At 39.6% G+C, this 26577-nt stretch overlaps 1 protein-coding gene across 5 annotated transcripts in view; it reads left to right on the top strand.

Moving 5' to 3' along the window:
* IL15RA (interleukin 15 receptor subunit alpha) overlaps window positions 1-25952 on the top strand; it is a 44050-nt gene extending 18098 nt beyond the window's left edge. The window contains exons 2-8 of one of the 5 annotated variants that reach the window (XM_090266466.1): window positions 7895-8089; window positions 9612-9704; window positions 11920-12114; window positions 12657-12689; window positions 18575-18653; window positions 20679-20831; window positions 25452-25952. In XM_090266466.1, coding sequence (XP_090122592.1) covers window positions 7895-8089; window positions 9612-9704; window positions 11920-12114; window positions 12657-12689; window positions 18575-18653; window positions 20679-20787 — 704 coding nt within the window. In that variant the 3' untranslated portion in view covers window positions 20788-20831; window positions 25452-25952. Of the gene's footprint in view, window positions 1-7894; window positions 8090-9611; window positions 9705-11919; window positions 12115-12656; window positions 12690-18574; window positions 18654-20678; window positions 21396-24339; window positions 24705-25451 lie in introns of those variants that run through there. The other 4 variants (XM_090266467.1, XM_090266465.1, XM_090266468.1 and 1 more) reach the window with 4 other exon arrangements.
* Window positions 25953-26577: the final 625 nt, after the last annotated feature.

Here is a 26577-nt window from a genome sequence, read left to right as displayed (position 1 = left end):
ACTAAAAAGTACAAAAAAAAAAAAAAAAAACAGTAAGCCCTGGGATGGAGCAAAGCTTATTTCCAGAGTTACCACATTATTAGATTCAATTGTCCGGTTTTCAACAAAAAAATACAAGTCATAGAAAGAAACAGGAAAGTCTGACCCATTCAAAAGAAAATACAAGTCAATAGAAATTGTCCCTGAAGAAAACCTGATGGCAGATATACTATACAAGACTTCAAAACAATTACCTTAAAAAACTAAAGGAATAGTAGAAAAATTAAGTCAGCAACCCAATTTTATACCTCAAGGAACAAGAAAAACAACAAACTTACCCAAAGCCAGCATAAAGAAGGAAATAATAAAGACCAGAGAAGAAATAAATAAAACAGAGAATAGAAAAACAATAGAGAAAAGCAATGAAAATAAAGGTTGGTTTTTGAACAAATCAACAAATTGACTAACATTTAGATAGACTAAGAAAAAAAGAGAGGATCATATTAGTAAAATCAGAAATAAAAGTGGGTGCATTTTTACCAATTCTATAGTAAGAAAGGATTATAAGAGTACTGTGAACAATTGCACACTAACAAATTGAATAACCTAGATGAAATGGGCAAATTCTAGAAACACAAAACCTACCAAGATTAAGTCATGAAGAAATAGAACATCTGAAAAGACCTATTATAACTAGTAATACTCCTGACAAAGAAAAGCCCTGGCTTCACTTTACGAATTCTACAAAACATTTAAAGACCTAATACAAATCCTTCTTAAACTTCTTACAACATGAGGAAAAGGGAACACTTTCTAACTTATTCTATATGGTCCACATTGCCCTGAAACCAGAAAAGACAAAAAAAACTATAAGAAAATGACAGACCAATATCCCTTTATGAACATTTATACAAAATACTAGCAAACTGAATTCAGCAGCATGTTTAAAGTGTTATACACCATGACCAAGTGGGATTTATTCCTGGAATGTAGGGATGGTTCAACATATAAAAACTGATCAATGTCAAAGACAGACCACATGGTAGGACACAAAACAAGCCTCAACAAATTCAAGAAAATTGAAATTATATCAAGCATCTTCTCAGATCACAATGGCTTAAAATTGGAAGTCAACCTCAAGGAAAAAACTCAAAAACATTCAAACTCACGGAGAATGAACAACATGCTATTAAATAATAAATGGGTTAACAATGACATCAAGGAAGAAATCAAAAAGTTTCTGGAAACTAATGATAATGAACACACAACAACCCAAAACCTATGGGACACAGCGAAAGCAGTCCTGAGAGGAAAGTTCATAGCAATACAGGCCTACCTAAAAAAGCTAGAAGAATCTCTAATAAAAATTTTAACCCTACAGCTACAAAAACTAGAGGAAGAACAACAAGCAAAGCCCAGAGCGAGTAGAAGGAAGGAAATCATCAAGATCAGAGCAGAATTAAATGACATAGAGACTAAACTAACAATTCAAAAGATCAACAAAAGTAGGAGCTGGTTCTTTGAAAAGATAAACAAAATTGACAAGCCTTTAACCAGGCTCATCAAGATAAGAAGAGAGAGGGCCCAAGTAAATAAAATCAGAAACAAAAGAGGAGAAATCACAACCAATACCAGAGAAATACAAAGGATTGTAAGAAATTATTACGAACAACTGTATAGCAAGAAATTTGACAACCTAGAGGAAATGGACAAATTTCTGGAAACATATAACCTTCCAAAACTCAATCAAGAAGAAGCAGAAAGCCTGAACAGACCAATAACAACTAGTGAAATTGAAGCAGTAATCAAAAAACTCCCGGCACACAAAAGCCCTGGACCAGATGGCTTCACAGGTGAATTCTACAAAACATGTAAGAAAGAACTAACTCCTATCCCCCTCAGACTATTCAAAAAAAAAAAAAAAAAAAAAATCCAAGAAGAGGGAAGACTCCCAAACTCGTTCTATGAAGCCAGTATTACCCTAATTCCAAAACCAGATCAAGACACAACAAAGAAAGAAAACTACAGGCCAATATCACTGATGAACATAGATGCTAAAATCCTCAACAAAATATTGGCAAACCGGATCCAGCAACACATTAAAAAGATCATACACCACGATCAAGTGGGATTCATCCTAGGGATGCAAGGATAGTTTAATATTCAAAAATCAATAAACTTAATACACCACATAAATAAAATGAAAGAAAAAAAAAACACATGGTCATATAAAAACAGAAACAAAAAACTGATCAATGTAATAGACCACATTGACAGAATAAAGGGAAAAAAACACATCATTATATCAATTGATGCAGAAAAAGCATTTGACAAAATTCAACACACATGATTTAACAACAATTAAAACTGCTAAAAATATTAGGAATGAAGGCAATTACTTCAACATAATAAGAGCCATATATGATTTCTGGCCAAGATGGAGGCGTAGACAGACACACTGCATCTCCCTCCACAACTAAGAAGGAATACAAGTACCTCAAAACAAGAGACAACCAGAAGTTCCAGAAAATTAAACTATGTGAAAGTCCAGCAAACAAAGATATAAAGAAGAAATACTCATCCAGACAGGTAGGAGGGGCGGAGCCGGGGCAGAGAAGATGCTGTGTGGTGGTAGCAGCAGCGGTGGCAGTGGAAGGCCAGCAAAGAGCACAGTCACATGTTTTAGAAAGTCAGGAGGGACACCTGGAGAAGCGTTCCCAGTTCCTCGCTAGACCTCACAGCTCACTGTCCCAGCACTGGGGAAAATCAAGCCTCATTGCTTCTGACTGTGCAAACCAGTGGGGGTTGTGGTGGAGGCAGAAACTGCGGTCTTTCAGCACAGTCTTCTTGTTTTAAGGCCCCCACAGGCCTAGAATGTCCACAGACCCACCCACTCTGAGAATGAAGGACAGGGCTGCAGCTAGAGGGGCACCAGTCCAGTGTGGAGGTGGGAGAAGTGCCTGGAAAAGGGGTAACTGCTGCGCAGGCGGCATTGTTCCCTCGCGGACCCCTCCCCCACATACAGCGCCACAACGTGGTGAAACAGGTCGTCCTGTACTGATGAATTCCTAAGGCTCCACCCCTTATAACGAAACAGAAGTGATAGCTCTACCTGGGACGCAGAGGCAAACAAGCACAGGATGAAGAGACAGAGAAGTGTGGCCCAAAAGGGGGAACAGATCAAGCTTCCAGTGGGAGAACTAAGCGACGAGGAGATAGCCAACCTAACAGATGAGGAGGTAGCCAACCTGACAGATGCAGAATTCAAAGCACTGGTGATAAAGATGCTCACAGGCTTGACAGATATGCCTGAGTAGGGCATATGCATAAGAGAAGAAGTGAAGGCTATGCTAAATAAAACGAAGGAAAATCCACACAAAACCAATGGTGAGGGGAAGGAAACCGGGGTTCTTATCAGTGATTTGGAACGTAAAGAAGAAAAAAACAGTCAACCAGTGCAGAATGAGGAAGCAAGAATTGAAAAAAATGAGGAGGGGCTTTGGAACCTCTGGGACAACTTTAAACATGCCAACATCTGAATCATGGGGGTGCCAGAAGGAGAAGAGGAAGAGCAAGAAATTGAAAACTTGTGTGAAGAAATAATGGAGGAAAACTTTCCAAATTTTGTGAAGGAGATGGACATACAGGTTTGGGAAGCACAGAGGGTCCAGGGCGAGCTGGACCCAGATGAGACCACACCAGGACACATCATGATTGAGATAACAAAGGTGAAAGATAATGAGAGTCCTGGGGGTAGTAAGAGAAAGGTTGAGAGTTGCCTACAAGGGATGCTTATAGGATTATCAGCTGATATCTCAAAAAAACTTTGCAGGCAGGAAGGGACTGGCAAGCAGTATTCAATGTGATTAAAGGCAACCTGCAACCGGGATTACTCTATCCAGCAAGGTTATCATTTGGAATGGAAGGGCAGATAAAGTGCCTCCCAGACAAGGTAAAGCTAAAGGAGTTCATCATCACCAAGCCATCATTATATAAAATATCAAAGGGACTTACTTAAGAAAAAGAAGATTAAAACTATGAACATTAAAATGACAACAAACTCACAACTATCAACAACTGAATCTAAAAAATAAAAACAAAATCCAACTAAGCAAACCAGAATAGGAACAGAATGATAGGTATGGGTATCATTTGGAGGGTTATCAGCTCGGAGGGGGAGGGGGAGAAATGGGGATATGGTGCAGGGATTAAAAAGCATAATTGGTTGGTACAAAATAGACAGGGGAAAGTTAAGAATAATATAGGAAAGTGTGACGGCAAAGAACTTATATGCACAACCCATTGTCATAAACTAAGGGGGGTGGGATTGCTGGAGGGAAGTGGGGTACTGGGTGGAGGGGAGCAAAGGGAAAAAAATTGGAACTATTGTAACAACATAATCAATAAAATATACTTTAAAAAAAAGAGAGAGAGATAATGCCTAAATCACCATCTTGGTGACCCTAGGCAAATGAACATTCTAGTTTTATTACTGCATCACTTTGTGTAACAAAGAATAAATATGCTAAAAAATATATATATATATATATGGGAAAATCCATAGTGAACATCATACTCAATGGTGAAAGACTGAATGTTTTCCCTGTAAGATCAGGAGCATATCAAAGATGCCTGCTTTCACCACTTCTATTCAGCAGTGCACTAGAAATTCTAGCCAGAGCAACTAGGCAAGAAAAAGAAATAAAAGTTAACAGATTTGGAAGAGAGAAATAAAATTATCTCTGTTTGTATATGTTATGATCTTATATGTAGAAAGGTAAACATGTCACAAAAACCTGTTAGAAGTAATAAATGAATTCATCAAAGTAGCAAGATACAAAGTCAACACAGAAAAACCATTTGCATTTCTCCACATTAATGAACAATCTGAAAAGGAGATTACAAAAACAATTCCATTTTCAAATAGCATCAAAAAGAACAAAAATACTTAGAAATAAACTTAGCCACGGATGTGAAAGACTTGTACATAAAAAGTATAAAACACTACTGAAAGTTAATACTATAAAAATGTTGATACTACCTAAAGTGATCTACAGATTCAATGCACTCCCTACCCAAATTCCAATGACAAGGCCATACCACTGTGAATTCACCTGCTCTCTCATCTGATTTCTAACATCCTAATGATTTTTTTTCAGAAATAGAAAAACCCATCCTAAAACTTACATGGAATCTCAAATAACCAAAACAATCTTGAAGAAGAAAAATAAAAGTAAAGAATTCACACTTCTTTATTTCAAAACTTAGTACAAAGCTACAGTAATCAAAACAGTATGGTATTGGCATAAAGACAGACATATAAACCAGTGGAATATAACAGAGAGCCCCAAAATAAGCCAAAACATATATGGCCAAATTATTTTTGACAAGGGTACCAACCACATTCAATTGGGAAAAACAGTCTTTTCAACCTGTGGGAAAACTGAACATACAACTGCAAAAGAATTAAGTTGAAATCTTATCTTATACCATATACAAAAATTAACTCAAAATGAATCAAAGACCTAAATGTAAGACTTAAAACAATAAAAATATTAGAAGAAAACATAGTTCTTTTAGTTTTTTTTTTTTTTTTATATTCCACATATGAATGAAAACACATGGTTTTTGTCTCTTGCCATATGACTTATTTCACTTAACATAATACACTCAAGGTCCATCCATGTTGTTGCAAATGGCATCATTTTATCTCTTTTTTATAGCTGGGTAGTATGCCATTGTGTGTGTATACACATAAAACATACACAACACACACACACATATCACATCTTCTTTATAATAAGACAAAATAAAAACAAACTCATAGATATAGACAACAGAATGGTGGTTCATAGGGAAGGGGGCAGTGAGAGAGCAAATTGAATAAAGGGGGTCAAATATATGGTAATTGAAGGAAAGTAGACTTTTGGTCGTGAGGATACAATAGAGTATCGTCGGCAGCCGTCCGTCTCGAGAGACGTTGGTGTAGCTTCTTAAGAGTCTATCTGCACCGCCGAGAATGGCTGTGCAGTCCGACTCGGCAGTGACACGGTATCTGTCTCCTCCCGTGTTGAATCGACATCTTGCGATGACGCTGGAGTGTCCTCTCCAGTGAAGCTGAAGCTACAGAGCCTGGGCAGGGTGATATGGAGGGTCTGCTGTTGCCCATGCAGCAGACCCCCCTCTCTTCGCAGCTGAAGGGTCCAAGGGAAAGACGGAGTCAATACAGCTTGGCTTCAGGTGCGCCGCAGGAGTTGCCGGTGTTGACTACAACGTCAAACCGCCTTCGGGACTCCGGCTCCGGATTTTCTGTCGGGGTTTACTCCCTTAGCCTTTCCCCTGAAGAGGTATGCCGCAAGGCAGCGAAGGTTTTTTGGAGTCAGAGTTTTCCTTCTCTGATGTGCCCTGACTGGAAGATCGAACCAGCGACACTTAGCTCGCAGGCCAACGCTCAATCCACTGAGCCAAACCAGCCAGGGGGACAATAGAGTATACAGATATTGAATTATAATGTTGTACACCTGAAATTTATATAATATTATTAACCAATGTTGCCTCAATGAATTAGTTAACTGATGTTATATACATTAAGAAAAAAGAATAAAACATAGAAAAAACTCTTTATGATAATGAATTTAGCAATGATTTCCTGGATATAACACCAAAGGCACAGGTAACAAGAGAAAAAATAGAGATATTGGATTTGGAGAAAATTTTTAAAATTTCTGTATCAAGAGACTATCAACAGAGTAAAAATCAACCCACAGAAGGGGAGAGAGATTATGCAAATCGCATATCTAATAAGGGATTAACATCCTGAATACATAGAGAACTCCTAAAACTCAACAACAAAGCAAAACCTAATTCAAAAATGGGCAGACAGCCTTGGCTGGGTGGCTCAGTTGGTTGGAGCATCCTCAAAATGGAAATGGTCAACATTTCAGTCCTTCGTGTTTTTTTACAGCAAATATCCTCTGATACTAACTTGTAAATCTCTTTATTTCCACAAAACAGAGCTAGAGCCCTATATCCAGTATTTTTAGCTGAAATTTTGGAGTCAGAGTTTAATTCCAGCTACCACAAAAGTAGAACTGTCTGGGGAAATTAATTTTGCCTCTTTTATTAGAAGGTCAGACTTAAGCCTGGTGTTGAGGAAGAGAGTTAATCTATTCACTCTTTAAACAAGTATTTCTTGAGCACCTGCTCTTGCCAGGTACTGTATTAGGCTCAGAAAATACAATGTTGACAAAACAGATGTGACCTCTACCCTCTATGGCTTGCACTGCAGATGGTGAGACATACACTTATTACATCACCTCAATATCTTAAATACAACTGTGAAACAACTGCACAGGGAAAAACAGAACCATGTGACCTGACTGATTGTGGGGGTGAAGGAAGACTTTCCTGAGGAAGGATGGCAGATAGCCAGCCTAGAGTGGGGTGAGAAGAGAATGGGGGGCCTTGTGAGTGGCAGAGGGAGGACCAAAGGCCCATGTGGCCAAGGAGGAATAGCTAGACAGGCAGGCACAGCCAGTGCTGGAAGATTCTTGAAGACTTAAGGATTTTAACTTTTATTCTAAGAGCAGCAGAAAGTCAGATAAGAGTGAAGCCATGAAATATGCATTTCTAAAGATGATGCTGGCTGCCTGGAGGCTACTGGTGTTTGTTTAGGCAAGAGAGCTCAGAGGCTTGGTGTGGATGAGGTAGAAGAGAAACAGAGAGATGGATACCTTTGAAAGAGATCGAGGTTGGGGATGCATGGGAAGTGGACGGTGAGGCGAAGGAGGTTTACATTGATAACACCTCTCTCTCTAGCTATGCTGGATGGCTGGCACCTAAGGCAAGGTTTCTGGAAGATTCCTGAACAAGCTGAACTGTGTTCATCTCTCCCCTCATATCTATTCTTTTGCAGGTGCCACATGCTCGACTCCCACATCTATTGAACATGCAAATATCCAGGTTAAGAGTTACAATGAGAACTCCAGGGAGCGGTATATTTGTAACTCTGGTTTCAAGCGTAAAGCTGGTACATCCAGCCTGACTAAGTGCCTGCGGAATGAGGATACAAACATTACCCAATGGACAATTCCCAGTCTCAAGTGCATCAGTAAGTAGCTGTCCCTGCCCTGTCCCTCCTCTCCACAGTCACCAAGGACACACAGCCAGCACTGCTGCGTTATGGGTCACTAAAAGAGCCCATCTGAGAGGCCAAGGGATTTGTGTTAAGGTTTGAGTCTAAAAAAACCAATCGTCCTCTAAACAACACTTCCTGGGCGTGGAAATACATGGGCTTTGTGGGGAGGGGGCTTAGGCAATTCTGGGTTCAGACCTTGGCTCTGCCACTTAACCTAACTGTGAGATCTTGGACAAGGGCCTTAATATCTCTAAACTCTAGGTTTCTCATCTAGAAAGTGGACCTGATGTCAACATTGTGGCTTGCAGAAGGATTAAGTGAAACCTGGTAAATGTTAATTATTATTACCATCAATGCTTTAAGATTTTGGTAGCAAGAATTTGACGTAGACAAGGGTGTGTGCTCAAGCGTGCTTGTTTCTCAGAGTGATTTTCCAGTTCCTCCCTAGGAGAGAGCCTGAAGGGAAATCATTGCCCTTTTTCTCCATTGGTATCTACCCCAGAAGACTGGGGAGACACATGGGGCACAGATTCCCTTAACTTGGTCACTCAGGTCTGGTGCCCAGTCAGTGCTCCAGAGCAAATGTGAGGGAAAGTGGCCAGAATCAATTTTTTAAAAACCATCTACAACTGGATAACCATGCCAGAAGACAATTAATCTTGTGGTAGAAACCAATTGTGCCATTTCCAGAAATACTAATCCACTTACTCTAGCAAAATGAAGATTAACCTATAGTCTTCCAAAAGAATTCTGACTTAACATTTATTGCTTCCATGGTGTATGTCCAGCAGCGAGACCAATATTTTCTCAATAACATTTGTGAAAATCCCAACTTCTCCATGGGGGAAGCAGAAGAGAGGAGTTGTTCCATAGGAAAGTCACTCAGTTGTAGGACTCCTTGGAGAGCCACACTTTCTCATTGAATTTGTAGTGTTTAGATCACCTGGTGGCCCCTCCTCATCTCTTCGCATGACTGCCACACAGATATCAGAGACAGGGTGAGGAGGAAGTACTTGATGCAAAGGACTGGTGGACCCTTTCCCAGGCTATCTTTTCAATGATGTTTATATATATATAGTCTTGGAAGATGGAGACAGCACCTCCTTCTGGGAAAAAGGCAGACATGGTGATGCCATTAATAAGAGACTTGGGTTCCCTGAGCTCAGGCTTCCTCTGCTATAATGCAACCTGCTGGATGTATCTGTTTAGGCCCAACCGTGTAGCCTCTTCGGGGCTTGGGGATGAGGGAATTGATGCAAACCTGCTGATGTTCCTGCTGCCTGCTGTGTTTGCAGTCTGTGTTTGCATTTGCATCAGAACTGCATGTTGGAAAACATTATTTGTAGTTTATTTCTTGTGTTTCTGATCTGTCCTAGGAAGCCAGGTGTATCTGTTTTAAATATGTTTATTTATTTTTTTATTTATATCCAGTTCTGAAGCCACCCCAGGTTCCACCCTCAAGATCATAAATGCCATGTGGTTGTCCTCTCTCTAGGAGACCCTTCCCTGACTCGCCAAAGGCCACCTTCCACAATAGCGCCAGCAGGGGTGACCCCAGAGCCAGACAGCCCTTCCCCTTCTAGAAAAGGTAGGAATGTTGGAAACTTTTTAAGGACTTTCATTCCCTTTTAACACTCAGGTCCCCACAAATCCCTCAGGTTCATGGACCACTGCGGGAATTCCACTAAAAACTTATGTAATAGAACAAAATTTTTTAAAGTCAAGAACAAAAACTTATTTTAGCTTAATTTTGTTTTAAATCAAAGGGGCTTGATATCCGGGTCTTATATGTGCATGATTAATAATGGTTTGAAATCCACTCTTACTATGTCAGACCTAATTTAATTGTAGATTGCTATCCTCACCAAAACCAGGGAAGGTCTGGGATTTTGCCTGCCTTGCATGTTAGGCTGCCACAGTTTTAGGGGTACTGGCAGAAAACACAACATTCCGGGATCAAAGACTTGTTGTGGCCATCACTTTGTAAAGTATGTAAATGTCGAATCACTATGTTGTACACCTGAAATTAATATAATACTGTACGTAAATTATAAATAAAATTTTAACTATATTTTATTGAGTATGCTATTATAGTTATCCCAATTTTCCCCCTTTGCCCCTCTCCACCCAGTACCTCCCTTCCTTCCAGCAATAGCCCCCTTAGTTTATGTCCATGGGTCATGCATATAAGTTCTTTGGCTTCTCCATTTCCTGTATTATTCTTAACATCCCCCTGTGTATTTTGTACCTACCAGTTATGCTTCTTAATCCCTGTACCTTTTTCCCCATTCTCCCCCTTCCCCATCCCAGCTGGTAATGCTCCAAATGATCTCCGTATCTATGATTCTGTTTTAAATCAACAACAAAAAACAGTGAATAAATTCTGGTCCTACAAGGAGCTCTGTAAGGGTTAACAAAGAAAGAAATGACTTGCAGAAACATGAGAGACCCATGCAGAATTGCCTCCAACATTACTAAACACCAGCAAATTAACTATGAAGGCCCTAGTGTAGAAGCATTGCACAAAGCTGCCTATGTTCCAGATTTCCACTGAATCTTAAGTAGTCATCTATCCCAATTTCCTCAGCACTGTCTCAATGTTAAGAAATTCACAATCTTGGGTGCCAAATATCATGGGACAATGTGCCCCGTATCCTATGATAGCCTTACTTTACACTTAACTCTTGATTTTTGTGTCCCGTTATCCAGTTTGTGGCTTTTCCTGGCCGTTGTCTCCTCCCCTCCCATGCTTGACATGCCTTCCCTAGGGCACTGGTTCCTAAGCTTGGCTGTCCACTGAAATCACCTTGGAACTCTGGAGAGCAATCTAGGAATCAGAATTCTAGAGGCTCTGCAGGTGACTCGTGGGTAGCTGAGGCTGAGAACCACTGCTAAAGGGAGGGTAGAGAGGCCAGAAAAATGTTTCCTCCTGGTTAGTTGGCTACAAACAGAAGGAAGGACTTGAGATACTGGATATATTTAAGTTTGGGATAATTCTAAAGCTCCTTTGATCAGAGTCACATCTGGTTCACCCAAATCACGAGAATAATTAAGTGGCCTCTCCCAGTCCTGCCTTCGTGTGCCAAACCCTTGATCAGATGAAACTGAACAGTTGAAATCTCAGATGTGAGGGTGTCATATTTGATGCAGGGTGACATGGCCATGGGCACTTGGATGAGAATGCTCTGGGGGAACTCTATATACAAAGTACCCAGAGTGCTTGCAGCCTGGGCAGTGTGAGGAAGTGACAAAGGATTAAAGGGCATGATGATTTCTCACAGCATCTGTGGCTGGAAGTGCATGGGAAAGTGGCCCAAACAGTGTGGTCAGATGGCCACAGAAGCTGAAATTGGGGCAAAGCCAGAACATCCTTTAAATACACTCTATAGTTGAGATGGACTGAATTTCGGGCTTCCCCTTATTTAGAAGTTTTGTGAAAACATGTATAAAATAATCTAAAATCAGCATCCCAGACATCTTTGGCAAACACAGCTTCCCCATTTTTTTTTTTTTTTTTTTTTTTTTTTTGATATCAGTCTTGTCTAGTAAACAAACCTGGCTCTACTCTAACCTTTGGGGTCTTTAACTTAGGTGCCCCATAATAAATCACTGTAAATCCTCTAGCATCCTCAAAGGTCTGTGGCCATTAAGGGATTTTCATAAGGAGCTGTGGAACAGTGTGCTGGGGGAGGGCTGGTCCAGGGTGGGCTCATTATAGCAGGTATTAAATTCACTCTTTTCAGGAGCTGAAAAAGCGACCATTCTAAACATTTATGTTTTCTATGTGTTGCACGTTCCTACAGAGGCAGCTTTCACTTCCAAGTCAGACACTGCAGTGGCCACAAAGCCAGCTACTTCACCAGGCTCCACGCTAACACCATCAAAACCTCCTTCTGCAGAAACCACACGGGTAGTTGGGAATGAGCCCTTTCAAGACCAATCTCAAACAACAGCAAAAGCCTTGGAACATACGCCCTCTGCCTCTCTGGAGAAGCCAGGTTAGCACTGGATTCGCATACTTTAGGAGAGGTCAGCTCTGCCTGCATGACATTATACCATCCAAAGTCAGGACAACTTAGCAACCCTTTGCCACTTGCTCTCTGTCTGCCACAGCCTTCTTGCTCTGGTCTCTATTTTTTGTGCTCTGCCCTGGCTCAGTCCAGGTGAAAAAGAAAGTCTATCTCCTATATGTGGCAAGGCTCACCGTTATTAACCTGCTTTGCCAAGAATCTGAATATCTACCTCCTCACAATATAGGACAGAGGAAGCTTTCCACCATCTGGAGTGACGATCTATGGGATGGAGAAACTCTTGGTGATCTGTATCTTCTGTAAGGGCATCTCTGATTCTTAAGTGTGGCCCAGAATCTAAATGAAGTAATTACCTTGCTTGTTCTTTGCTAAAATGAGTTTAGCTTTGCCAGCCGTGAATTTCTTAAGGCTTTAAGATGGGAACCAAAATGTCCAGAATTTCTCCTTTTTAATGAGAACAGTGCCTTCAGGACTACAGTCATAACTAAGCTGCAATCTCTTCTCTGCAGGTGCATATTCATACAATTCCACAGCTGTCACTGGTAAGTATTTTCCTTTGTCATGTCAGTGTTGATGTTCATAGGACCTCAGTCCCAGGAAGCTGAACCGCCCTGGTTTGTACCTGCTGTCCCAGCAGGATCACTACCAGCATCTCCTTTCACGTTCAAAAGTTCTCAGTTTAGGGAGTCAGTTACATGATCACCCTACTTATGGGATTCTTTATTTGACATCACTGTTTTTATATTGGTACCTTCTCTCTGTCATGCTCCTGATATGGAAACCAGAGAGTAGACACATCACAATAAGGGCCTATTCAGCAATTCGATTCTGCTAAGCAGGGCCACCCTTCTGTCCAGAATTTATTAGAAATCCATGAGTGAGTGCTGGCATCATTGAGATGATGTTGTGTTGACACATAGGTTGCACTACTCTCCCAGAGTGTTAGCACCATGTATGTACAGCCAGACGGTTCACATTTCTCAGTTTAGAAGGCTTCTTTTTACAGAAGACACACGGAACACTAAGGCTAGGAGAGAAAGACTGTCCCAGGAAATGTAAGGAAGGAAATGAAAAAGTGTTAGCAAGGATGAAAGAAAAAGATGAAAGGAGGGGAGGGGAGCTCAGAGAAGAGAGGAGAGAAAAAGAGAAACAGAGGCAAAAGGAGAGAAATGCAAGTATAATAAGAAATGATCTAATGTTTTTGTCTGACAGGTTTTCAAATGAACCAGAAAACTACTCTAATTCCACATGGGCAAAAATTATTTCTATTTCTGACTTACAAGTTTTCCTGATACAGAAGGATTCATATTTTTGTGGTTACACTTTATCTGCATTGGTGTCATCTGGGAAAAAACCAAGTGGCTTTGGTCATTTCAGCAGTTAGTTGATTAGAATGTTTTTGTTTTTGTTTTTGTTTAAATCAATATATATGCAAAGGCAAAACATTTTTGAAAGGCTCTTTTGAGAGTATTTTCTTAGAGAAACTATGGCACTTAATAACAAGAACATGGAAACAAAAATATGTTTATCATTTAAGAGGAGACCAATAAATAAAGAAGCCAGTCTAATTTTTCTTTTCATATCACATACTACATTAATCTTTCTACAAACTTTTAGAATTTCTATTCATATTTTTAAATTGGTAATATTTTCACATGGTTTAAAATTTTCTAAACATTATAAAAGGATATATATATATAGTAAAAACGAAGCCCTATCTCTGAAAAATCCCCTTGCCAGAAGGAAGAAACTCCTGCTCGCAGATTTCTGTGGGTCTTTTCAGAAAAAGTCAGGATGTAAACAGCACATAGAGGAGGCATATGCTAACCAGTTAGGTATTTTATTTTCATTGTTCTGCACTCTGTTTGTGTCCACTTAATGGTATAACTTGGAGATCCTTCCACATCAATACATAAAATCATGTTAGTCTTTCTAATAGCTTCAAAGTATTCCATAGTATGGATTTGCTACAATTTATTCAGCCACACGCCTATTTGGAAATGTGATTGCTTACATTCTTTGGCTGTAGTACAAACAATGGTTAATTGTAAAGCCTTCTATTGTTTTACATATGTGCAACTATACCTATAGGATAAAATTCTACACATAAAATTTTGGGGCAATATTTTCTATACAGACTTTCAAACTATTTGATTATGGGCTATAATTTATAATATTTTATCCAATTTATGTCTTTCACTGGATTGAACTATCAGAAACTCACTCCCAAATTCTGAAATTAATATAATAAACATTAACTGAACATGTACAATAGACAGAGATAGCTATGTTCAAGGAACTATGAAAATACAGAGATTTAAAAGAAAAAATAAACTTTAAACCTTCCATATATATGAGTAAGAATTTCACCTTTCAAGTTGCTTAAAATACAAAGATAGACATGTTAACAACTATAGGACAGAGCAAGTAATTTCAGCAAGTAGATGAAAACTAGATATATTTCATTATGTATTATTTGAGCTTCATCTGCTAAGAAGGTAAATGCTAAAATTAAAAGCATGCATATTTTCTAAAAACACTCAGTGATAATGCATTCAAAGTATGTGACATACAATTGCAGGCACCCGAGACTTACGAGTATGCCCAAGTCAGGTACCAGTGACAGAGGTATTTGCTGGTTCCCTGGGCATCGGTGTGTGTTGGTATTCCCACATGAATAAGCAATCAGTTGAGTTCATCTTTGTAAGAAAATATAAATGATGCTTTACTATAGTGGTTGCTCAGCAAATGTTTTCTTAATGTTTTAATCAGCCCATTGATACTAGCAATATCATAATTTGATTTTTAAAATAAGATAAAAGACATCACAATTTTTAAAGTTGCTGTTTTTAGTTCTATAGAAAGTGGTAAGTAGTAGATTCTGAATAAATACTGAATAAATGCACAAATGGGTAAGTAAATTTGAGGACTTTAACATTTAAATAAATATTCAGAAAGTGTGGCTCATTATTTCATTGTCTTAAATATCTACTGCCTCACTTGGTAGCCTTTTTCATCAATATTTTTATTCAATTATTCCAATATCTGGCCTCTGATTCTTGGCTAAGCTATTCTTGAATAGTCTCAATTGTAAAATAAAAGGTCAGAATGTTATCTATGACAGAATTTACATAGTCATATTCATTTAGTATGGTAGGAGTGAGGGGTTCATTTTTCTGAATGTGTTACAGCTCTAGTCTGGCACATCTGAAATAAGTTTGCTTCACTCAATATTCTCAGCCTTTAAAAGGAGGTACTTCTCTGTCATTCATATGTTCATCCAATATAAATTGAGATCCTACTTTGTGCCAGATATGGTCCTAAACTGCAATGAAATGCAGATTTCTCATTAAAAAGCAAATAGCACTTTATTTTTTTTAACTTTTTTCCTTTTTTATTGAATATATTGGGGTGACACTGGTTAACAAAATTATACTGGCATCAGGCGCACAATTCCACAACACATCATCTGTACACTGTATTGTGTGTTCACCACCCCAAGTCAAATGTAAATGGTACTTTAAATGTACATACTTCAACTTATAGAATGTTAATTTTAATTCAATCAAGTATTGATTGAGTATACTCTGAACCCAATACTTAGAATGTGCTTAGTACAGTAAGAGATAGAAAAGAAACTAACAAAATTGCCCAGGCATAATGAATTTAATGAATTGACATTTTTACTTCAAAATTGCCCTCATCAAATGCAAACACACAAGGACCCTGGGCATGGCAACATCAGAAATACATACTACTACCTGACTGATGTAGTTTGCAGGTACTGCTAAGGAATGGCAATTCCCTGTATATTCACAAAGGACATTTCATCATCCACATCGAACAGTGGCCACTGGCTGTCTAGGTCGTCTTCTCAGCCCCAGACCCAACATGCACTGTAGGCTGAACTCAAAGCAGGCAACTACTGGCCTTTCTGGCCTCCTGTCCAATAACCCACTTTTTCTCCTCCGTTCCTCAGACTCTAATCTTCCTCTCTCCTCCTTTATCTCACTGAATCCCGTTCACTTCCTTTTTCTCTAATCTATGCACCCCCCAGGAAACGCTGAAGGGTGGAGAAGTTTGGCAGCTGATTTAGTGATTCTGATTTCATTTTCTCTACTAAATTTGTCTGATATAATTGAGGAAGAGACCAAGGGTTTGAGTTTAAATCACTAAATTCAAATTGCTTTGTTTGTGTCATTGACCCAGGAGACCTCTTCTTACTTGAGTCTGAGTCTGTAGTTTTTATTCTCATTGAAAAGAAAGAGGAAGAAGTGTTGTGAAATACAACTATTTCACAACACAACTATTGTTTATGTCAACTTGCCTTTTCCAATAAATCTCTCTATGAACAGTAAATGCATGCCAAGCTGATTAGTCAATGTGAAAAAATAGTTTATCATAGGCTGCAATATCTTTACTAATAAAAGATTTCTGATTTTTAGTTATTCTGATGAGTAATGTTAAGTTTGAAAACTCAAAATATCTTTCACTAATTTCCTATGTTTTCTGTTCCTTCTTTTGGAACAACTCCTCCATGTTTACTTCTATTGCAAGTAGTTTTGTTTTTACAACTTTACTGTTTCTTCTGATTACAGTAGCATTGCAAAAATATCAGAAAAATTTTTTAAGAAAAAAAAGATTTACAATCCCACCATTACTTAATACTTTGGTATATATTCTTGAAGACTTTTCTGTACATTTAGATACATACATGGCTTACTGTAGATTATTTTTTTGGTTCATTTTTATCTCAATCAGCATTTTTCACTTATGATATCATAGATATCTTTCCATGTTAATATAGACTCATTTCATAATTTTTTGAGGTTTTATTTATTTTTAGAGAGAGGGAAGGGAGGGAGAAAGAGAGGTAAAGAAACATCGATGACAGAGAGATACATCGATCGGTTGCTTCGTACATGCTTGACCTGGGACCAAACCTGTAACCCAGGCATGTGCCCTGATCAGAGAATTGAACCAGCAATCCTTCACTTTGCAGAACAATGCCCAACAAACTGAGCCACACCGTCAGGACTCATTTTATAATTTTTAAAAGCTGAAAAATATTCCATTGGATGGGTGTACCATATTTTAACTAATTTTCTATTGATAAGAGATATAGATATACATTTTAAAATTACTTTAAGCAATACTTCAGTGAATATTCCTATATATATTTCCTTAGAATAAATTCCTAGAAGTAGAATTGGAGAGTCAAAGGATATGGTCTTCTCTGAAGCTTTTGTTATATTGCCAATTGCCCTTGAGAAAAACTGTAACCATTTACACGCCTACCCAGGGGAGAATCTGAGTATTTCCCCACATCCACATATTTAGCTGTTTTTCAAGAAGGTTGTGTTTTGAAGGCTGAGCCATGGGAAATTACTCTTGCCTACCAGGTTGTGTGTTGGTTGTATGGGCACAGGTTCGAAAAACTTAACAGTCTAGATGTATGGGACTCATGGTCCACAGTGAGTCAGCTGGCTCTTCAGATGTTCAGGGCTGTCATCTTGCACATGGGGCAGCGAGACGATTTCTGCAGGGAAATTTCATAACATCAAGGCAAATTGGCCAAATTTGTTTGGAGCTTATTATTGACACAAGTGTTTTAAAAATAGTTATGTTTACTCTGCCCATAAAATAAGCCTTTAGTTTCCACATGAAGATCCCACTCTTGCCACCTAATAAATCTCAGACGCTGTCGTGGCTTCTGGCCTTCCACCCTTAACTCCTCCCACCACTCCATGCTTTTCCTTCCAGCTCAGTCAATGTGTTTTTTCCTTTTCCTAAGCATTACCTATTCTTCTCTCATCTGTAAGACATCTCTTATAACACCTCTTCCTTCTCCTTATCACCGTTTCTCTGTCATAAAGCGTAACAAATAAATAAATAATGATCATGAAATTGGAAGAAAAATGGCACTGCAAGCCATCACGTCTAAGGATTCTGCGAAGCTGCAGAAAAGGGGGGAGTTGTGTCTGAGGACAACTGAGGAGGCCCCTTGCCACATCTATTATTTTCCTGACTTTGGAATTAGCAGCATTTCTTCTCACGAAGTGCTGGCTTCCTCACCATCATACATCTACCCCAGCTTCTGTTCTCCTCCTGACTTACTCCTGTCCCTGCCCATCACCATGTCACTCAGCTCAGGAAGCACAAGGATTTGGAGCAGAGGACTTGGCATAAGATGAAGGTGGACAGTTTGAACTGGCAGTGTTGGTGGGAAAAAAATAAACTTTCTGCCCAGGTGTAGAATAGATTGAATTACACGGACTTTAAGAAATGTTAGTAACAGTAAGTTGTTTGGGAAGGTGTTTGGATATCTCTTCAGGAGTGAAAATTGTAAAAAATTTTCAGATTCTTGGAAATGAATCTGCTTCCGGGACATTCAGTATGATACCAGCTTAGTTCTCTTCTTTTACAGTGTTAGTCTCCACACCTCTTCTTGTACTTTGTGGAGTATGTGTGGTATTTCTTCTGGTACGTTACTGCAAAAAACCAAGGTGAGTGGCACGGGAGAATCACACTGGACAAAATCCCTCCTCTTCTCCAGGAAAAGAGTTTCATTATCATGACTCTGGCCAAAGGCACAGGCTCTCACTCTTACCCCCTTCTATGTGGCCAAAAGAAGTGTTGGAGCTGAGCAGTCTCTGAGCCAGTCCCAGGGAGCCCTTCACTGTCCAAAGCAGGCCACTCATCAGAAATGGAGCAGCCAGAGCCTAACTGATGACACAGGGACAATTTTACCAGGAGCCAACTCAGAAGGAAAGACTGTGCTAAATAACCAATTTGATATAAATGCAGTTTGTATCAATTCTTATCATGTAGTCATGAATATATTCTCCTTGACTATATTAACTATGGATATACCTTTTTATAAATATACAAATATACTTATTCATATCAGCCTTACTGTTATATTTATAATAATTGAAATTCTACATTTCAGCATTTGTGACAAGATTGTTTCTGCCACTTGCTGAAATTTCACATCTTATTATTTTTCTAGTCTTCAGTCATTTTTATCATTCTTTCATTAAAGTTTCAAATGACATATTAGCCTTATTTTTATACTTTTATCAATCAGTAACGAGTATTTCAGCATTCCATATTAATACGGTTGCTCTGGATCCTTCCTCAGCATTATACAATGAATGGATATCAAATTTGTTGAAAATAAACTTTTAGTTACTAGTAAAAAAATTCTCTTTTCTAAATATCACATCAATATAATGACTATACCACCCTTTGAGCCTAACTTTGAAAAAAGTGAACATTTTATGAAATGCTACTGTAAAGCCAAAATGAAAACATCATGTAAAAATTTACATAAATCTTCAGAACCTGACAATACCATCTTAACCAATAAGAAATGTCATAAACCTCATAGTTTAGAAATTAACAAACTAAGGATGATATATTACTTAAACACTTGTCAAAAAAAACAAAAAATGTTAAAATGTTGGCAAAATAAATTATTATTAGAAGGATTTTCAAAATATCATTATAATAATTTCCATATAAAATGTTGTATTTGGTTAAATGCTGCATTTGGAGTTACATTCTAAGGAGATTGTAATCACTATATTCATTGACTATATGAAAAAAGAATCTTTAAAAATAATAATACATTAAAAATATATTCTTAGGCCCTGGCTGGTGTGGCTCAGTAGATTGAGCACTGGCCTGCGAACCAACAGGTCGCCGGTTCAATTCCCAATCAGAGCACATGCCTGGGTTGCTGGCTAGGTCCCCAGCTGGGGGCGCAAGAGAGGCAGCCACATGTTGATGTTTCTCTCCCCCTCTTTCTCTCTCCCTTCCCATCTCTCTAAAAATAAATAAGTAAAATCTTTAATGTATATATATTCTTAAAAAGAATTTGAAAATGTGGTATATATGGCCAATAAATATGCTCATAAGAGGAAATATCAATATTTACAGACTATGTTAGAGAAATATTCATAAACATATCTTTAAGAATCGGTTAACCACCAAGAAGCTGAAAGTGTTTATTTTTAAATGTCCTAAAAAGTGCTTATCCTCAGGAGGTGGATTAAATAATCCATGAAAGAAATTGCTGACTCAGATACTCATGGCCTAAAAAACATATCATTCAACACAAGACAGAAACATGGAATTAAGGTGTCCCCGTCTCTTGGGTACTTGGGAACTGATTAAAGTATTTATTTGTTTATTTATTTAACACTAAGTGCCAAGAACTGTTTTTAAAACTTTATAGATTTACATCATTTTTATTAGGATTATCACATTTAGCTTAGCTTGGCTCCAAGTTACTCTCTTGTTCTCGCCACTTGAGCTACCACTCTTTAGCAGAGTTGGCAAGGTGGGGCAAGTTGCTCCAACAGCACTGGGAAATCTCTGGTGGATGAGGGGATTAAAAATAGCAAAATATGATTTAAATAGTACCTGTGAATAGAGTTTTCTCCATTTGACTGTTCAACAGGGACTGTTTACTTAATTTGAGGGCAACTCCTCTTTTCAAAACCTGTCAATTATCTGCTTTACAGGCAAATTTCCCAGACACCCAGTGTTCAGATGGAAAATATGGAAGACATGCCAATGACCAGGGGAACCAACAGTGGAGAGGAGGACACAGAAAACTACCACACAACCTAGGAAACCCCAGGGGAACACCGGAACCAGCCAGTGCCAGAGCGAAGGTACCAACTCTGCTCTGGCCAGGGGGGACCTAGAAAAGACTCAGCGAGTTGGCCACCAGGGAAAAGGTGCCAGGATGCTAAAATGTCCAGGCAGCATTCTGTCAACCGTGCCTACCCAAGACACGGCCTGTATGAGTGGGTTCTGCAGGCTTAGGATGGAAAGTCGATGCCAGGCCCTGCTGCAGATACAGGGCCGAGTTACCCAAGTCCCAGCTGTCTTCCTATCAGGGCTTTTATTTCATTATGACATTTACTCAGGGTAGCTTATCAGCTTGACTATCTCTTCTGTCCCTCTTCTTGGCTTGCAGTTTACAAAGAAAAAATATATATACCTGAGGCTCTAAGTGAACTTAGTAGGCTCCTCTTGGCTTGGGAGAAATCTATTAGGATGACTGACATCAGGTTTTCAGCTCCTAAAACTCTCACCATTTAAGTGCTCAGCATGTACTGAAAGGGAGTAAAGAGATATTGTGCCCAAATGAATCCTCCTGATTTAACCCTTTGAGAGCCATGTGTAATTCAAAATTTGGATCAACATGAGAAAAAATTATATCAATCTATAATCTGAAGCACAAAAAAAGAGAACAAAATATGAAACACGAATTATTCCATTGTTATTTACATTTATGGCCATCGAAAAAAGAGTCGCTGGGAGCGGTGCTGGCACTTTTGGGAAAATTTGTCAGCATCGCTCCCAGTGACATTGGCACTCAAAGGGTTAAGGATTCAGGAAAAAAACAACTCAGTGACATTTTCCATATAATATACATTTATATTTATACTTTCTTATCTATTATAGCTACATATTATATGACCTGCATTTTGAAATTGTACCTTGTATAAATAAAATAAAATGTTTATTTTCAATTAAAAATGCAGTAAAAGAATCACTGAGAAGAAATGTACACACACACACCCAAAACAAAACAAAAAATAAGAGGAGAAAGAGCAGGAATGCTGAGTCCCAAATGGTGGAGCTCAGCTTTTATAAAAGGAGAAAAAAAAATCTTGGATCAGATCACAGTTTTAAAGAATTTCTAATGAGGTTTCTATATGACAAGCCATACATAGCAGGTTACAGCCAGGTATGCCTGGTACACACATGCTTTTGCTCTGACTTGTTCTTCTATTTCTTTCTTTGCTGTTTATAACATTTTAAAAATAAAATCATGGACCTATTCCCACCTCCTCATTTTATAAATGAGAAAATTGAGACCCAGAGAAGTTGACTTGCCCAAGGCCACATGGCTCAATTAATGCTAGAGTTTGGACAGAATTAGGAATGAGGGGAGGGGCAGGGAATAGCAGTCCTGACCACAAACCAGCTGTCAACTGCCCAATCATGCAGCCAGGTGTAGCCAAGTAGCCATCACAAGCACTTGCAAGGCCGGGCTTAGCAACCAATTTATGCTCTGCTAGAAGCTTTCAAAGTGCCCTTAACTTCTTCATGTCACCAATTTAGATGGTTTCATCAAAAGCAAAGGAAGGGTAGGAATTTTAATGGCTGGTGCTTGGAATTTTAGAGCCACACAGTTTTCACTGCCTGCAAATACCCTTTTCAAAAAGTAGAAAACCTCACTGCTAACACGTGAGCTGAGCCATTTTATTCACTATTGGCTTTAATTACTTCACTATCCTGAATCTGCCTGATTTAAACTCTTCAGCTGCTTGCCCCTATGTTTCTAGGGCTGGATCCAGTTTGTTCTTTATAAGAAGTTTTAAGAGTTTAACCCTTGTTATTTATAAAACTAATATAACAGAAAACACAACTTACATAAAAAATTGGGCAAATGTTCAATGGAACCCAATTTTGAAAGATTTCTATTGAGTGTAAGAGGGTCAAGTCTCAGGGCTAGTTCATAGATTTGTGGTTTGAATTCGCCATTGTCTTTGGAGACGCGAGTAATATGGTATCTTCTGGGGGCTCATTTTGGAGCTTTGAAATCACTGGTTCAGATAATCACAAAAGCAACCCATGATCCATCAGTCACCAACCAAGTTCAAGCTGAGTAAATTATATGACAAAAATTAGATCTAGAAAATTAGATCTAGACATGGAAGTAAGCAGGGTGGGGTGGAATTGAGGTCTGAAAGGAGCAGGGAGGGTGGAATGGGGTAGATAAATAAGTAAATAAACAAGTCATGATTTTTCTCCCCCAAAGACTTAAAGGGGTAAAATGAATTCTTTAACCAAGTGGTGTAGTTCTTCTAGAAAACGTTAAAATAACCTTTACAATGTCAAACATACTATGGCCCCAGAATTTATCCATCAAGCAGTGATGAACATCTCAAAAGTAAGACCGTCTTCACCTTTGAATTCTCAGAGACTAATGCAGTGTCCAGAAAGTGCTTAAAAATGCTAGATCAATAAATGAGAAGCTTCCTAACCAAAGTATGGCAAAAGTTTCTGAGAGTGGGTAATCCGTTGTCAGGCAGAGCTACAAAGGAGGTGATATTTGGGGCACTCAGCTGTTTTTCTTTGTGCATCCTATCTCCCTATGCTTCTCTGACAGTTCCAAGCACTGCCTCAAGTTCTACATACATCTGTCCCCCATTTAACACACAAATAGTAATTGACCAGAGGGTTTGGCTTGGGAAGGCACAGTGTGACCTGGAAGCGTGGAGAAGTACATGGAGAATAACAACAAGTTATGCTGGAAAAGTGGATAAATAGTACTAGGGAACCGAGGCACACTTCTTCTGCGCATCAGGGCCCCGTTCCTAATCCACACCCATATCCCTTATCCGCCAGAGATCTCCAAGGTCACCACTTTCCCATGCCGCCTGAAAGACTCAGATTCAGCCTACCTGGGAAGAGTCCCGCTAACTGACCTGCTGTGATGCTGCTTGCTCTATTTATCCTTTGTTGCATAACAAACCACCACTCTTTCTTATCTCCATGTCAATGGGGCTCAGTCAGGCAGTTTTGTCTTATGTGGCATCAACTGAAGTCACTCACTTGGCTGCATTCATTTAGTGGCTGGACTGAGCTGGAAGGTCTAAGAAGGGTTCAGTTGCTTGTCTGGTGCCTCAGCGCTCCTCTGCATGGCCTCTGCACATGGCTAGCTTGGATTTCCTCACAGTGTGGTGGCCTCAGGGCAGTCAGACTGCTAACATGGTGATTGCAAGAAGAAACTGCCAGGCCCCTTATAGGCTAGAGTAGGAACTGGCATGTATTGCTTCTGCTGCATTTTATTGGCCTGGATATTTGAGGAATATTTTACACATAATGGGACTTGAGTTGAAGGATGGATGTGACTTAGTAAACAGAAACAAGCAAGGAGGGTTCTAAACAGGGGGACTGACACAGGCAAAGACAAATGGGAATGCAAGTGACAGGTTCAGAGAAGAAAGAGCAAAGCAGTTGGAATGGCAAACTATTTTTAGGACAACATGAGAGTCAGATTGTGAAGAATCATGCTTCTGTTATAACCCCCTGGGATTATATATAACATTAGCTAGGGTTCCAGGAGGATTGCTCAGTAAATTTTTTTTTTTTTTTTTAAAGGAGCCTTAAAGAGCGAAGGTATTGCAGGGACTGAATGGAATCGCAGAACTGTAGGTCTCTTCCCAAGTCCCTGGCTCTGCCCAATGGCCCCCTTCTGGCAGATGTCATCACCATGAAATTAGATAGTTATCTAAATTCCAGGGCTGTTTTGTCACTTCTCTGGGCAGAGAGCCAAAGCACTAAGTATAAAACAAGCATGTAATCTTTACAATCCCTTTGAGATCAATGCAATCCAGAGGGCACCTGAGTTGCTCCAGGACCCAGTGGTCCAGGGTCACCTGGGTTGCTTGTGAATGATGGTGTCTTCGGCATGTTCCATGAAGCTTCAGAGGATCCTGAGGCACCTTAGGGGTTATCCAGGGATGGGGTGGGGGTGGGGAGCTTAGAAAAAATTCCAGTCCTGTCTAATTATAGCATCTACACTCTTTAAGCAGGGGTAAAATGTGATTTGAAGAGTGTCATGGCTGAAAACATCCATGCTTTCTGTTTTTAACGAGAGAGACAGAGAGAGAGAGAGAGAGAGAGTGTGTGTGTGTGTTTAAGTTCTAGCTCCACCTGTTTATATGATAGCAGTGGAAAAACCATGGGTTTGGGATAGCACTGGAATTTTAACCTCAGCTCTACTCTATGTGCTAGCTAGAGCATAGCTGTCTGGGCCCAAGCACTACAGAGCCTGTTTCATCATCTGCTCCTCCAGCTTTACTGTGATAGCTAAATTAAATAATGTACACAAATTCCTAAGTGTGTCTACCATGTAGGAGGTACTTAATAAAGGCTAAATTCATTCCCTAAATGAGATCTATTTAGATACTGGATAATCTGGTACTGGCAGCAGCCTATTCCTTTTCTTCATCCTCTAGTGAGTCCCAACATTTTGCATGCTTATCCTCTTCCACACAGTCATGTGCATCAAAGGAAGCACACCTCATTTCAAGCTTCAGGAAAGGAAACACTGATTATTTTAAACCATGCTCTTTGCTAGTGATTGGCTTAGCAATGGGCAAATGACCCCATTCTGACCCCTGAGGTGAGAGATTGACTAGGGAGGCTTCTGGGAAAGGTTTCCTAACTCCTAAGGACACAGAAGATAGGCTTTCTTCTCTCTGACACAGCTGAGTCTGGAGGTGCCTGGAACTGCTGCAAACAGCTTGTTGCAGAGAAGCCAGCCTGGGGCAAAGAAGAGGCAAAAGAACCTGGCTTTCTAAACAGTGCTGAGCAACTGATGTCACCACCTTACAGCCTGCCCTCCTTGACAGTCCTAGGTGAAACTGTAACAGTTTCTCTTCAGTGCCTGTGAGACTTTGGGGTAGGGGGGAAGGTTACTCATATCCCCAAATGTCCTGATACTGAATTCAGTACTTGTAATAGGAGATATTACAATAGACCCTAAAATGAGTAACTGCTGAGCAGAGGAGGTAGGACAGAGGCTAGTAAGGTACCCACTTTAGTTTAGGAAGCCAGTGTCCCTATGTTATGTAGTTATGAAACAACTCATTAAAATGTTATCTGTTTTACTCTGGGTACAGATTAGGAAAATGTAGTATTAGTAAAATGATTACTTTAAAAAATCCAGAACCCTTGAATTGGACATTAAAAAAGTGGGGAAAAAACCCCAGGACGTTCATGTTGTGTTGGCTATTTCTTGGGGCCTCAGTAAGGTCCTTTAAAAGATGAGCCTGGAGATTCAGCAGTCTGACTTCCAGCCAAGATGGAGGCCTAGACAGACATGCTGCATCTCCCTCCACAACTAAGAAGGAATACAACTACCTCAAAACTAGAGACAGCCAGAAGTTCCAGAAAATCAAGCTGCATGGAAGTCCAACAAAGAAACATATAAAGAAGAAATACTCATCCAGACAGGTAGGAGGGGTGGAGCTGGGGTGGAGAGGACGCCGTGCAGTGGCCACAGCAGCAGCAGGTTGGCAGAAAATGCAGTCACACGTTTTAAAACGTCAGGAGGGATACCTGGGGAGCACTCCCAGCACCAGACCAGACCATGCAGCTCACAGTCCCAGCGCCGGGAAAATAAAGCCTCATTGCTTCTGACTGTGCAGCCCAGTGGGAATTGTGGCGGAGGAAGAAACTGCCGGTATCTCAGCAGAGTCTGCTTGTTTAAAGGGGTCCTATGGTCCTAGAACATCCGCAGACCCACCCACTCTGGGCAACAGGTAGAGAGGCGCCAGTCCCATATGGAAGTGGGAGAAGTGCCTAGAAAAGGGACGATTGCTGAGCAAGAGT

The sequence above is a fragment of the Furipterus horrens genome, unplaced genomic scaffold, assembly GCF_987537825.1.
Source record: "Furipterus horrens unplaced genomic scaffold, mFurHor1.1.pri manual_scaffold_2, whole genome shotgun sequence".
In the NCBI taxonomy this organism is placed as follows: domain Eukaryota; kingdom Metazoa; phylum Chordata; class Mammalia; order Chiroptera; family Furipteridae; genus Furipterus; species Furipterus horrens.
The sequence above is the reverse complement of the archived record's forward strand: the minus strand, read 5'-3'. Positions and strand labels throughout refer to the sequence as shown.